The 12,678-nt window shown below is 48.5% G+C and overlaps 4 protein-coding genes across 4 annotated transcripts; all 4 read left to right on the top strand.

The window, feature by feature from the left end:
• The first annotated feature begins 85 nt into the window (after positions 1-85).
• On the top strand, positions 86-1,618 carry BDW43DRAFT_266393 (60S ribosomal protein eL21). The gene is made up of 5 exons (XM_032040866.1): positions 86-244; positions 327-394; positions 464-511; positions 623-1,503; positions 1,595-1,618. The coding sequence occupies exons 1-4, from the start codon at positions 209-211 to the stop codon at positions 945-947; spliced, it is 477 nt and encodes a 158-aa protein (XP_031903725.1). The 5' UTR covers positions 86-208; the 3' UTR covers positions 948-1,503; positions 1,595-1,618.
• A 48-nt stretch (positions 1,619-1,666) lies between these two features.
• BDW43DRAFT_266387 (putative mitochondrial carrier protein (Rim2)) lies at positions 1,667-3,522 on the top strand. The gene is made up of 3 exons (XM_032040865.1): positions 1,667-2,065; positions 2,148-3,101; positions 3,163-3,522. Exons 1-3 carry the CDS (start codon positions 1,866-1,868, stop codon positions 3,200-3,202), a joined length of 1,194 nt encoding a protein of 397 aa, XP_031903724.1. The 5' UTR covers positions 1,667-1,865; the 3' UTR covers positions 3,203-3,522.
• Positions 3,523-6,143: 2,621 nt separating this feature from the next.
• BDW43DRAFT_227345 (putative C2H2 zinc finger domain protein) lies at positions 6,144-9,651 on the top strand. The gene is made up of 4 exons (XM_032039477.1): positions 6,144-6,526; positions 6,587-8,711; positions 8,780-9,314; positions 9,375-9,651. The coding sequence occupies exons 1-4, from the start codon at positions 6,428-6,430 to the stop codon at positions 9,382-9,384; spliced, it is 2,769 nt and encodes a 922-aa protein (XP_031903723.1). The 5' UTR covers positions 6,144-6,427; the 3' UTR covers positions 9,385-9,651.
• Positions 9,652-10,356: 705 nt separating this feature from the next.
• BDW43DRAFT_227376 (WD40 repeat domain-containing protein) lies at positions 10,357-12,677 on the top strand. Its single transcript, XM_032039478.1, has 4 exons — positions 10,357-10,746; positions 10,802-11,140; positions 11,197-11,968; positions 12,023-12,677. Exons 1-4 carry the CDS (start codon positions 10,480-10,482, stop codon positions 12,250-12,252), a joined length of 1,608 nt encoding a protein of 535 aa, XP_031903722.1. The 5' UTR covers positions 10,357-10,479; the 3' UTR covers positions 12,253-12,677.
• The last annotated feature ends 1 nt before the right edge of the window (position 12,678 follows it).

The raw sequence follows: 12,678 nt of genomic DNA, 5'->3' as shown, positions 1-12,678 counted from the left end.
GTTCTGCCCCAAGACCCTAAATTTCCTGACTAAGGCTAGTCAAACCGCTATTGACTGAAATGGGTAGTAGGGCCTAGGGCTGCAACCCCAAACTAAGCGGGACGGCGCACTAAGCATCCGAAGAAGTCTACACCATTGGGAAGGGCGGCAGAGTGAAGCACTTCGTAGTCGACAAGTTCCCAACTCCAGCACCACCAACACCGTCGACATGGGTCACTCTCACGGTTTGAGATCCGGCACTCGGGTATGTTTGCGAATGAAGAAAATGACGGGATTATAACCCTGATTGGATAGGGTGCGCTGACGACGGTTTTTTGATATGATAGTATGCCTTCAGCCGCAACTTCAAGGAACACGGCCAGATCCGCCTGTCGACTTACCTGAAGACCTACCGGTACGCCAAAATTCATCGCGAGGATGGGACGTTATTGTGTATAACGTGCAGGATCTGATATGTTTCTAGGGTTGGCGACATCGTCGATATCAAGGTCAACGGTGCCGTTCAGAAGGGGTCAGTTTTTCCCGCCCGTTGAAAAAAAAAAAAGGCGACAAATCCGTGTTAAATGGACTTGCCGTTTACCTTTGTCAATTTGCGAAGGATCGTTAGCTGAGATTGGAATAGTATGCCCTACAAGGTCTACAACGGCAAGACCGGAGTTGTCTACAACGTCACCAAGTCCTCCGTCGGTGTCCTCCTCTACAAGGTCGTCCGCAACCGCTACCTCGAGAAGCGCGTCAACATCCGCATCGAGCACGTCAAGCACTCTCGCTCTCGTGAGGACTTCATCAAGCGTGTCAAGCAGAACGCCGAGAAGAAGCGTCAGGCTAAGGAGCAGGGCGTCCACCTCCACCTTAAGCGCCAGCCCGTCGGTCCCCGTGAGGCTCACGTTGTCGAGGGTGTCAGCGCCGAGACCATCACCCCCATCCCCTACGACACCCACATCTAAACGAATAGAATGGTCAGGTCGATGCGGTTGTTTGGTGTTTCTGGGTTTGGCCATCTAAGGGTGGATTTTACATTGAGACGAAGCGAAAAAGGGTACTCGGATGTACTAGCACATTTCAGCCTGTGCATAGATTCCCCTGAATGAAACAAAAAACAAAAATTTCGATTCCCTGTTCAGCCATCATCAGCCGGAGCTCTGACCTGTCTTCCTTTGACTTGCTACACGCGCCGCTCTAAGCCCTAGAATATGACAAAAATATGGACACCTTGCCCCCGCCACAATCTCAACGATCTGGAATCTTGCACTTTGCAATACAAGGTGAATTGGGATATGTTGGTGTGTGTAACAAGAATTGCTGCCTACTTACATGAGCACGCACGACTCCAAACATAGCTGTATCCATGTGTGTTCTATATGTTTGACAAAGTAACTGCAATTATTGAGTCGCCAATACCTTGGCAAATGATCGAGAGGCTCACCTGAAAGCACGCGCAAGTAGTTTGTTGGCTTGAAAGCTTTTAAATATGGTAGTCTTTCGACTGTCAACACGTGTAATGTATTATGACCTTCATTTTATGCTTGAAGACTTGAAAAAAAAAGGTTGATGTCAAATGTCATGCAAGGCCACTAATATTTGGACCACTAAGATAAAGCGGCGTAGAGATTTCCAATCGGCGGTCACAGAGCCATCCGCCCAGGCTCCGCCAATAGTGAAGGCCGTCCCCAAAAAATGTTCTGGTCAAAAGATTTGGTGCCTACTTATCGAGAGGGATTGTCTGGCCAGCTTCACACTATCTCGTTCTCTTCTCCTTCATAGGCCCATTCTTCGAGTTCTACAGCAAATGGTTTTAATTTTTGGTATCTCGTGCTTTCCACTTCTTTTATCTACCGTTCTGCTTAGCCTTCGTGGCTGCTGATATGCCCTTCTCCGCCACACCTCACACCAGCTCTGCGCCGGCGCATCTGGCCGTTGAGGACACCCAGAAGAACATCGGTAAAGTCATAATTGTTCAGTCAAGGGAAACCGGTGATGTTGTCCCGCAACCGGCCCACCCTTCTGTCCAGAAATCCGACAAAAAGGACCAGGCAAAACCCTTCGCTCATTTTGTCGCTGGTGGGTAAGCATATACAACTCTAACCCATAGTTACGCCCTTTCATACGGCGTTTGGCAGCCTGAACTGACATTCCATATTGCATAGACTTGGTGGTATGACCGCCGCGACGCTCACCTCTCCTCTTGATGTCTTAAAAACACGTTTGCAATCCGACTTCTACCAAGCGCAGCTCCGATCTCTCCGCGCCGCTCATCCCTTACCGCCGTCTTCTTCACTCACATCCCTGCCTCGAAGTGCTCTTGTGCACTTTAGTGAAACATTCCAGATCCTACGCTCGATCCACGTACACGAAGGTTGGCGGGCTTTATTTAAGGGCTTGGGGCCGAATTTGATCGGAGTGGTTCCTGCTCGCGCTATCAACTTTTACGTATATGGGAATGGCAAACGGATATTGAGCGATCACTTCAACTACCAAAACTCCCAAGAAACGCCCGTTGGAATCCATCTGACCGCTGCGGCTGTCGCCGGTATCGCCACGGGAACAGCCACCAACCCGATTTGGCTTGTGAAGACACGTCTCCAATTAGACAAATCCAATGCCGAACACCACAATGGCAAGGGCCGGCAGTACAAGAACAGTTGGGACTGTATCAAGCAGACGGTGCGCCACGAGGGTATCCGCGGCTTATATAAAGGACTTTCAGCTTCGTACCTTGGCGTGACCGAGTCGACGCTCCAATGGGTGATGTACGAGCAGATGAAGATGTTCCTCGCCCGCAGGGAATCGGCGAAGCGTGCCGACCCCAACTATACCTACGATAGCTGGGACGATGTGGAACTGTGGGGTGGACGGATATGCTCCGCAGGCTTGGCTAAGCTGATCGCCGCAGCTGCCACCTACCCTCATGAGGTTGTCCGTACCAGACTGAGGCAAGCGCCGACTGTATCCGTCGGAGACGGCAAGGTGCAGATGAAATATACCGGTCTTATGCAGTGCTTTAAGACTGTCTGGAAGGAAGAGGGCATGCTCGGGTTGTATGGCGGCCTGACACCACACTTGCTCCGTGTCGTTCCGTCGGCCGCGATCATGTTCGGAATGTAGGTTGTTCTTTACGGGGCCATCCTATGACTATGTTCACTATATCTAACTACATAATAGGTACGAGGTTATCCTCCGCCTCTTCGGAACAACTTCTTAGTACACCTCTCACGCCGCCTCTAACGCATCTTTATGCCATCCTATCCGAAGCCTGTATAGTACTACCTTCGCTTTCATTTTCTCGGATACGTTCAACGGATTAGAAGGACCAAAGTGCATATTCACAGCGTACCATTCTTTGATGAACTTTGCATTATCTGTTCTTCTTGGGTTTGGGGGGGTGGTAAGGCGGTGTCACTACTCATCTCTTGATCTCTCTATGCTCATCCGAAACCGTATTAATCCCGATCCATGTACATTAGCCACGAATAGAAGCGCATCTTTCCGTCATTATAGACTACAAAATCTACTCTCTAAATAGAATTAAAAGAAACTTCTTTTTACGCATCTTACCAATTCTCTCCCTCCCTCAATGAAACGCAACTCAAGAATATATCCCCACAGTATCATATATAATCCCTGACATAAGTCAATAGTTAAGAACCCAGCAAGGCCAGAGGCACAACGAAAGACAATAGTCTAGAACACGTCCAACTATACCCAGAAAACGGTTTTCCATTCCATTTTCTTTTTTTCTTGCTGTTTTGACCATCTCCACAAGTTAAGGGATTGATTATTAAAAGCTCTAGAACTTTATGCGGGTAGAACCTCCCCGGGGAGACCCACCTCTGTCTGGTCCACCCTCGGCCTTTAGATCGCGAGCAACGGTCCACAGCTTCTAGGGTTCAGAAATAGGATCGCATATTGGGGTCGGACATTGGGGTCGGATATTGAGGGTAGCTGCAAGATGGAATTTATCCTAGCTTTTGCGATCATAGGTTGTATGGGAGGGAGGCTGGTTTGGGTTTGTTTCTGGGTTGAATGGATATATTGTTCATGGGTTAGTTGCTAGGTAGCATATATCTATCACACCGTATGCTGATTACAGATGATAGGAAGTTTTTTTTTTTCTTTTTTTTTCTTTTTTTTTTTTTTATAAAAAAAACACTATTTAATTTATTTCAATTAATTTCATTCCTTTTTCTGCCTTACAGAAATAAACAGGGATAACACTGGATGTAAAATAAAACCCCATAATACTAGTCATTGCCATAATGTTACAATATCGAGGGAGGAACTGTGGGGATATTACCTCTTGGCCTCGAACTTCAAGTTACCAATGATCTCTGTAACCCAAGTCATTTGCTTATTCTCCAGGATTGAGGCTATGCTAGGGAAGTTAAGAGCCCAAGGCATACAGGGTTTGGACAAGCAAGTCGGGCGAGGAGTTCATACCAACTTGTTAAACTCCAGGGATGGAACCTCAAAGGATCGAAGCTTGACTGGGATGCCATTGCTGAGGGAGATGTGGCAGAGTCAAGCAAAGTAGCCAATGGTATCTGGCCATGTAAAAGCACCAGCCACAAGTTGTGCTACAGTGCTCCGCCACACTGCTCTTTTTCTGCTTTCGACTGCCTGCAGAGATATTTGCCACCCGGATTATATTTTGGAGAGAATAGTCATACCCAAGCTTGAGCCTCGTTGCTGATCAACAATGACAAGCAGTTCCTCGGAGTTGGTCCCTAAAGCTTTGGTAGTTCGGGGCTCAAGCTCGGTTTGGACCATTGACGACGTCCCGTCGGATTTGACTGCAGATCCCACTCCTTCCACGCTCTCACCGCGATGGATGATTGAGAATTCTCCGCTAAGCATGGCTGATAAGATATCGGATACCCACAGGAATTACTTCATTCTCCCGCCTCACTTTTGCATGCAGATACTTTTCGCATGTGCGCAAAACATAGCCATTATGTCTGACACCCAACTGTCTTGCAAATAATGCCCAGACAGTGACGATATTTTCCCTTTGCTTTTTCCTTTGGTGGAGTATGATATTCTTGTATTCTAGTTGGTGGTTATATAACAGTGGAGATGCCAAGATAGCCTGATTTTCCCTGTTGACCGCTTTCCGCTGCCGAACGACCTTGTGTCTTCCATCTCTTCAAATCTTTCCGATTGCTGACCGTTCTTGAGCGCAAACGGCATGACTGCCCAAAGGAGGGGGTGGCGAAGGATCAAGTGTTGAATCTGTTTCATATAGAGTAGGAATAATTGTACTCTGTAGGTGTTGACCTCCGTGCATCACGGACCAGGTTATGAAAACTTTGACTGCAAGTGTGACTGTGATGGACAGAGCCGCATCGTAACATACTGTACATACCTACTCATACATACTCTTACAGAATGTGCGCATTTCCTTCTGAGTGCGGAGAGGCAATGTCATACATGACTGACGGTAATGATTGACTGCCGAGGGAACTTCTATACCGTACTAAACAGTAGTTCCCCACCCATGTACGGCAACGGGGAGGAAATGGGGCGATGATCCTCGGGTCCACTCGATGTATGTGCATGTACAACAGTACTGAGACACTCATGGATCCCGTTGCATTGCTCTTTTCCTCTCTTTTTTCTTTTTTCTTTTTTTTTTTTTTTTTTACCCTTTTTTATTTTACTGTGTTGATTCAATAGCGCAGAATCAAATTACCGCCAAAGAACAGGAATACCTTGAAAAACGCCCCAACTACAAATCAATAAAATACAAAAGCTGACCAATATATGGATAGAAAGTTTGTTTGCCTGCGTTCCCTCAGGCAGCCACTTTACCCTATTTGGGGCATGTGCTATAGATTCCAGGTACTCTTCCTGTATCGGCATGGCTGGGATTTGGGTGAGTTATCTTACTACTCTCCGTTCGCTGTTTAGATCCATCAAACCCACTCGGAAACCCAAGGTCTAGTATATTAACTTGTGTCGGTGTGCCTGTACGAATCTGTTTAATAGGGCAATGGTCCCCAATCACCGAGGGCGTTGCCCTCGACCATCACCTAGGGAATAATACCTTTCAACTGGTTGGCTCAATGGAGCTAGAGTCAACGTTGAACATTTTACCCTGGCGGGCACATACCTATTAACGACCTAGGTATAAAGCTGAGTCTCCGGCCGTTATTCCACCCCTCTACTTTCCCTTTCTTCCCACTGGACTCCACCGCAATCGCCAGCAGAGATTCCATTTTCTTTGAGACTCTCTGGTCTAGACCTCGTACTGTCAGACGGTACTTTAGTACCGTTGGTATTGGCCAACTTCTCTTCGTCGGCTTCAGCCCCAAAGCCTTTCATTCCTTCCCTCACTCGTTTCTTTCTTCTGCTTTAGCTTCGTGCAAACTTACATTGTCTTCTCTTGCTTTGTCCTCTTCCTCCTATAGCTGTATCAACTAATACCAACATGGATCCTCCGCACGACGAGAACGTTGCATTGTATATTCTTCAATTCTGTCGACCAGACTATGCCGTGTCCGAGGATGGCGGCCACTTAATGCCTACGGTAAGTCCCGCGTATAGGGTTATGCCGTATCCATGTTGAGGTACTAACATTGTTTTAAAGTCCAATTACCAGTCGTCGGCCCCATCCCCCTTGTCGCTCTCCAGCACCATGAGTGCAGACCTCCTTCCTGGAGGTGCCACCCTCCCCGAGATTGACACAGACTTCCGCTTGGAGGATATGTCCAGCAATCCGATTGGGGCGGCGGTCAACGACTTATCGCCTACATTGCCTAACGGCCTCGGATATGAGTCTCCCACGGAGGGACCTTTCAGAGCAGGTGCTCAACCCATACCCCATCTTTATTGTCCACCGAGCGTGTCCCCTCCGGACTACCTCGACAAGGTTAAAGCGGACCTGGACCGGCTCCGATCAACTATTCGGAACAGCGTCACGAAGGTTTCCCCTTCTCAACTGTTCGAAATGAGATATCTTGTGAAAAGCAATTACAATTCGCTGGAGACCCTAATCCAGGATGAGATTGATTCTGAGATACATTCCCCCAACAGCACCAACAGTGCTAACAGCGACAAAGAAAGGTATATTTGTCGGCTTTGTGCATCTTACAAAAGGAAAACATACAGCACTAGGGGGTGCTTTCGGCGACATGTCTCTACTCTCCACGCTCCGCGGTACAAATTTCATTGCCCTCTCTGTGAATGGGTGAGTTTTAGAAGGGACAAGGTTCATGAACACTTTAGGCAAAGACACCCAGCACCAGCGAGTCTCAGACGGAGCGACATCAGGCGCGTTGTAATAAGCCCACCAAGAACCTGCCCCTTTCCCTCTTGCAACAAGCAGGTGCAGTGCTGGGAGGCTTACTTCGACTGCGTCTCCGAGCACTGCCGCTTACAGAATGGTAGCTCCGGCACTAGCGCAAGCCAGAGCCGGAGAAACAGTGATGATAGCGGGAGTGGTGGGGCTGGCTTCAATGGCCACCATGCTCCCGGACACCCATTTGGTGGACAGGGACCCCAGTTTCCAAACGGAGGTGGAGGCAGCTCTGCTGGCGGAGGTGATTTCTATCCTGGACTTGGATCCTATTACTATGGAAACAGCTATTCCGGGGGGAGCAACTTCGCTCAGTTGGTCGGGCAGAGGCTATCATCCCCCCTTGGCCCAATCCCCCATGTAAACCATATTTCTTCGGACACTGGATTGCTCTCTTCTCGCTTAGGAAAGAAAAGTAACGAGACCAACCAACTAAGACCAAACAATCTTGCGGATCATCACCAGCCTCTCGATTCGAACATCGACATGAGTCCCCAAAGTATTGAATCAGCAGATGATTTATCCTCATACAGCGAGTGGAGATCAAACAACCCAATGGGCCCGCCTGGCGCAGCAGCTTCCAGCAAGAACAGCCTGACTGAGGTGAAACCATGTCAAAGCCAAATCCACAAAACACTTCCAAAACAACCCGCACCTGAGCCTCACAGCCCACCCCCGAAGAAATGCAAATCATGCGGCCATATCGTTGGTAGCTGTGCTAAGTGTCAGCTACAGAAGGGTGCCGTGGAGAGATGCCATCTCTGTGCTGATAAGGTTAGCCAGCAGCACGAAGCACCCCACGATCTGGAAGATTATGACCAATACTACGACTTGGCTTGCAACGGGGCTTCAGACCGGAATTGCTCAGTTGGAAGGATCGCTTGGGCATTAGATCAAGCGTCCCAGGCTTTCAAGGCCAAGGATACTCCATGTTGGACCGCTAATCGCTGCACAGCCCCGGCGAAGGATACGCCCCCATACACTTCGTTTAATCAGACATCTCAAACCGTCTCGGTTATGACAAGTACCGACAGACGACATGCAATTTATGTTTCGGAGCAATCCACCATCAGCGCCACTGGCCCCGAGAATCTAGCCAAGACTTCTCCATGTGTCTTTGGAGTCCGTGTTTTGCAATCTCGTTCCACAACTATAACTCCAGTTTTGCGATTACCGCAGGCCAATAAGCTCGAATGCTATGAAATGTTATATAGCACCTTGACCTGTATTGGCGACCCATACGCTGCATTTGGGCCGAACTCTCAAAAAGCAGCACTGACTCCTGATACCATTCCATGCCTTTCAAAGATCCCCAAGGGGTTCTTTGCAACTCAGTTGAATACCCCTTCTTTCAACAGTTATCAAATCGAGACTGTGCTAGCCAAGCCATATGCAACAGGCGTCTTATCCTTGTATGGTACGTGTCCGGCTCCCTTCCTTAACTCGTTCGATGTTACAAATTGAATATTAAGCGTGATCTCACAGGAACCAAACCTGAGCCTGCAACTTTGGAAGTTAGAACAGAAGCCGATTCCACTTCCTACCATCCAACTTGCGAGGTTGAAGATGTGCAGTCTTTGCAGCTCTGGGCACGTCCACGAGATGTGGCCTCTTCAGCCGCAGATCAGTTGGCGCGCAGGAGGCGTTCTATGTTGCGCAGAAAGCTTCAAGCCATTATTGAGATCCTTGTATTGCAAGCATCCGTCGCCAACACGTTTCCAGACTCGAAGCAGTTGGAAGACGGAAGCTTGACTGACCCCAATACAGAGTCTGAACAAACGGATGTTACAGTCCATAAACCGCATTTCTTGCCCCAATGGCTTCGAGAAGCAATTGGCGCTTTCACTACAAGTGAGGTGGACAATGTTGACTCTAAAATACTTGCAACATCGATGCATAAAGCTGAGGAAGAGATATGGCCGAAGGTATCCATGTTTGTGGACGTCTTGATGAGCTACCTGGAATCTCCTGCTAGCCCGACAGTGATTGAACGACAAATCTCTGAATTTAGAAAACTCAGGTGCGTCAGCTTCATTATCAAGTCAGTTGTATGATGATTCATTTGCTTACTTTGCCACAGCTTGTGGTGAATATACCATTTACTCGTCTACGACCATTGCCTTACAGTATAAATGATGACTACGACCTTTCCTTCTCTTCGGCCTTTTCTTGTATACTTTGCTTAATTTCGGGTTTACATCCATGTCACCAAGACGATTGATGAGACGATGTGGTATATTTACACGGATACTAATGGGATTTGGATGGATGGGGGGAACGGATTATATGCGATGATATCCACTGCAGTTACGATACCATGTCCGAATAACTTCGTTATTCGATTTTGCTTAGCCAGTTGAATGTTCAATGAAGATCTTTTTTTACTTGACCTGTCTTCGGGGATAGGAGTTAAAAGGGCATTTTAAATCCAAAGCAAAAAAGCGGAGACCACCCGGGATGACATAACCGTATCGATAAGACAATCCCATTCGGAGGTCAACTGCCGATTGACGCTTGTTGTCGCTACCTCTCACCATTGGAAGCTGGTTAAGGCCCTTTGGATTGATATGATCTTTGCTAAACCTTAGCCCAGCCCTAACCCCTCCCAGTCCACACCTCGACTATGAGTTCCTCCAACTCTCCTCCCGCTAGCCGTAACCGACCCGAGTCACCGTCTCAGAGAGATTCGCCCGCTATATGGCATCCCGCGAGAGAATGGCTCGAAGAGGATGAAGATGATATGGATTATGAGCCTGAGACGGAAATTTCAGAGAACTCAGAAGATCCACCCCATCCGCGTGACGATATCCCTGAAAACGATGAAGACGGCTTTTATGGGGTTCATTTAAATTATTTGGGTATAGTTGTTCCCCGTCTCTAGTGATATGGCTTATGTACTGAAACCACCTCGACTATCCACTCGAGTAGATCCCGAATTACATCTAGGCAATATACATATTGAATTCTCTATGGACGACGGAAGTGAGGACCAGCCTGGAGAAGCGGTGGGCCAAGGCGGCGGTAGACACTCCCGGGGTATTCACTATATCAGTCATCTGGTGTTTTTGTTGGTTATGGCTACTGATCACTGATCGCTAGCAGTTTCTGCCGCCCGCTTGTTGAATCTACTAGCATCAAATGGCCTGCGACATGTCCTCCATTATGGTGGTCGGGCGGGTGGGCCTATGGACGACGAGGATGAAGAGGATGAGGAGCTTGCTGGCTTCTTTGGGTTTAGGAGACGAGCTCGGCGAGGTAGAGGTGATCCGGCGCCCGCAGTCCCCAGTGAAGAAGGGGCGAAGCTGATGGCTTCCGGCGACTTTGGAAGCAATTTCTACTTTACGGATGAGTTAAAAAAGAGGAGAAGAACGCTTGCAACGAGGACCATGTGGCGGGAATTAGGTATTGATCTGCCGGGAGGCCCAAGGAAGGAGGTGCAGTCGATATCTCAAGTGGGTGCTCAACTAGACTAGAGGTGATCAACGCTGACATTCCCAAACCATATAGGGCCTTATACCTGGCTCAGTTGCCGACAAGATCATCCACTACGACTCACGATGCTACTCGGGGCAGTTCTCCGATGATGGCAACTTTTTCTTTTGCTGCTCCCAGGACTTCAGGGTTAGGATGTACGATACATCAAACCCTTACGAGTGGAAGTACTACAAAACTGTCGACTATCCTTTTGGCCAGTGGACTATAACCGATGCCACTTTGAGTCCTGACAACAGATTCTTAGCATACACCTCGATACGGAGCCTTGTTTGTCTTGCTCCTACAGATCCACTGGATACCTCGGAGCCGTCTGTGTTGGACCTTACCTCGTCTACTGGGAGACAATTTGGTGTATGTTCTTATCGCTATGCTCAAGTCCTCTTGCCTTTCTAACCCAACTGCAACAGATCTGGTCAGTGCGATTTTCAGGAGACGGTCGTGAAATAGTAGCTGGCACGTCGGATAACTCGGTTATTGTGTATGACCTCGAAACCCGGCAATCAGTTTTACGCCTACGCAACCATGAGGATGACGTGAACGCTGTCTGCTTTGGCGACAAATCTTCCCCTCATATTCTATATTCCGGCTCCGACGATAGTACGCTCCGAGTGTGGGACAGGCGCTCGATGGGCGACGGGCGTGAAGCTGGTGTGTTCATCGGACACACGGAAGGATTGACATACGTTGACAGCAAGGGTGATGGCCGATACGTCCTCTCGAATGGCAAGGATCAGAATATGAAGCTCTGGGACCTGAGAAAGATGATGACCACTGCGAAATTCGATACAATCGAAGCCCAAGATTTTACCAGCGGCTTCGATTACCGGTTCGAGCCATATCCCGAAAACTACTACCAGGCGCATCCGCATGATTGCTCCGTTGTCACATTCCGTGGCCACCGGGTCCTCAAGACTCTGATACGGTGCCATTTCTCGCCACCGGATAGCACGAATTCTAGATACGTGTATACCGGAAGCGAAGACGGCAAGGTCTATGTATACAACTTGGATGCAACCTTTGCTGGAACCATTGATGTAGGCCAAGCGACAGTGGACACTCGTCCGCAGTTCCCCGAAATGGCCAATAGTGCGTATGATTTCAACAGCCACGCCGGTGAGTTGACATGGCAAACGTGTGTCCGGGATGCAAGTTGGCATCCCAATGCTCCTGTACTAGCTGGTAAGTCTGATCACCGACGACTCACCCGTGAACGCCTCTAACGATGTTTTGCAGCAACGTCATGGAACGGCTGGGGCTTGTCGACTGGCACCTGCACGTTACATTCCTGGAACAATGGTGCCGCGGAGGACGAGGGGACCCCACCGGTCTCCAAGAATTACGATTGCCGGCTGAACTCCGTGCGCGAGTACGACCAGTTCAAGGAGACGGTCCATCGCCTTCGAAGCCGACCCGTTTATCGGAGAACACCGCTAGACGACAACTACGCATATGAGATATGGTGATTTATATAAGACAGCGTGTTTCGGTTTCCTTTTCTTCGTCTGTTTCTTTTTTATTTCTTTCCCCCCCCCCTTTTTCGGATTAGAATGGCCTGCTTTGAGAGCCAAAAATGCGTGCGAGCGTAGCATTTTGATACACCGAAATTCTATCGAGACTGAAGGGACTGAAATTTATTCTTACTCCGGCGGGTCAACAGCAGGATCAAAGAATCAGATAAACCTCTCAAGGTATTCCTCAGAAAACGCTATTTATACAGAATCAAAGCCATCGCTACAATCTTCCATGCAGCAAGATTTCCCGCTCCATCTCGCAATGACGGTATGTCATGAAGTTAAAAATTGAGCTTAAGAAACATATTTTGTTTTAGCGCGGTAAGAGTAACGGGTATCGGATACAAGCGTGGACGGATTCTCTCTCCTCCTTTTACT

This window comes from Aspergillus alliaceus, assembly GCF_009176365.1.
Source record: "Aspergillus alliaceus strain CBS 536.65 unplaced genomic scaffold BDW43scaffold_7, whole genome shotgun sequence".
Classification (NCBI taxonomy): domain Eukaryota; kingdom Fungi; phylum Ascomycota; class Eurotiomycetes; order Eurotiales; family Aspergillaceae; genus Aspergillus; species Aspergillus alliaceus.
Note: the sequence above shows the minus strand (reverse complement) of the source record. Positions and strands in the feature narration are given on the sequence as shown.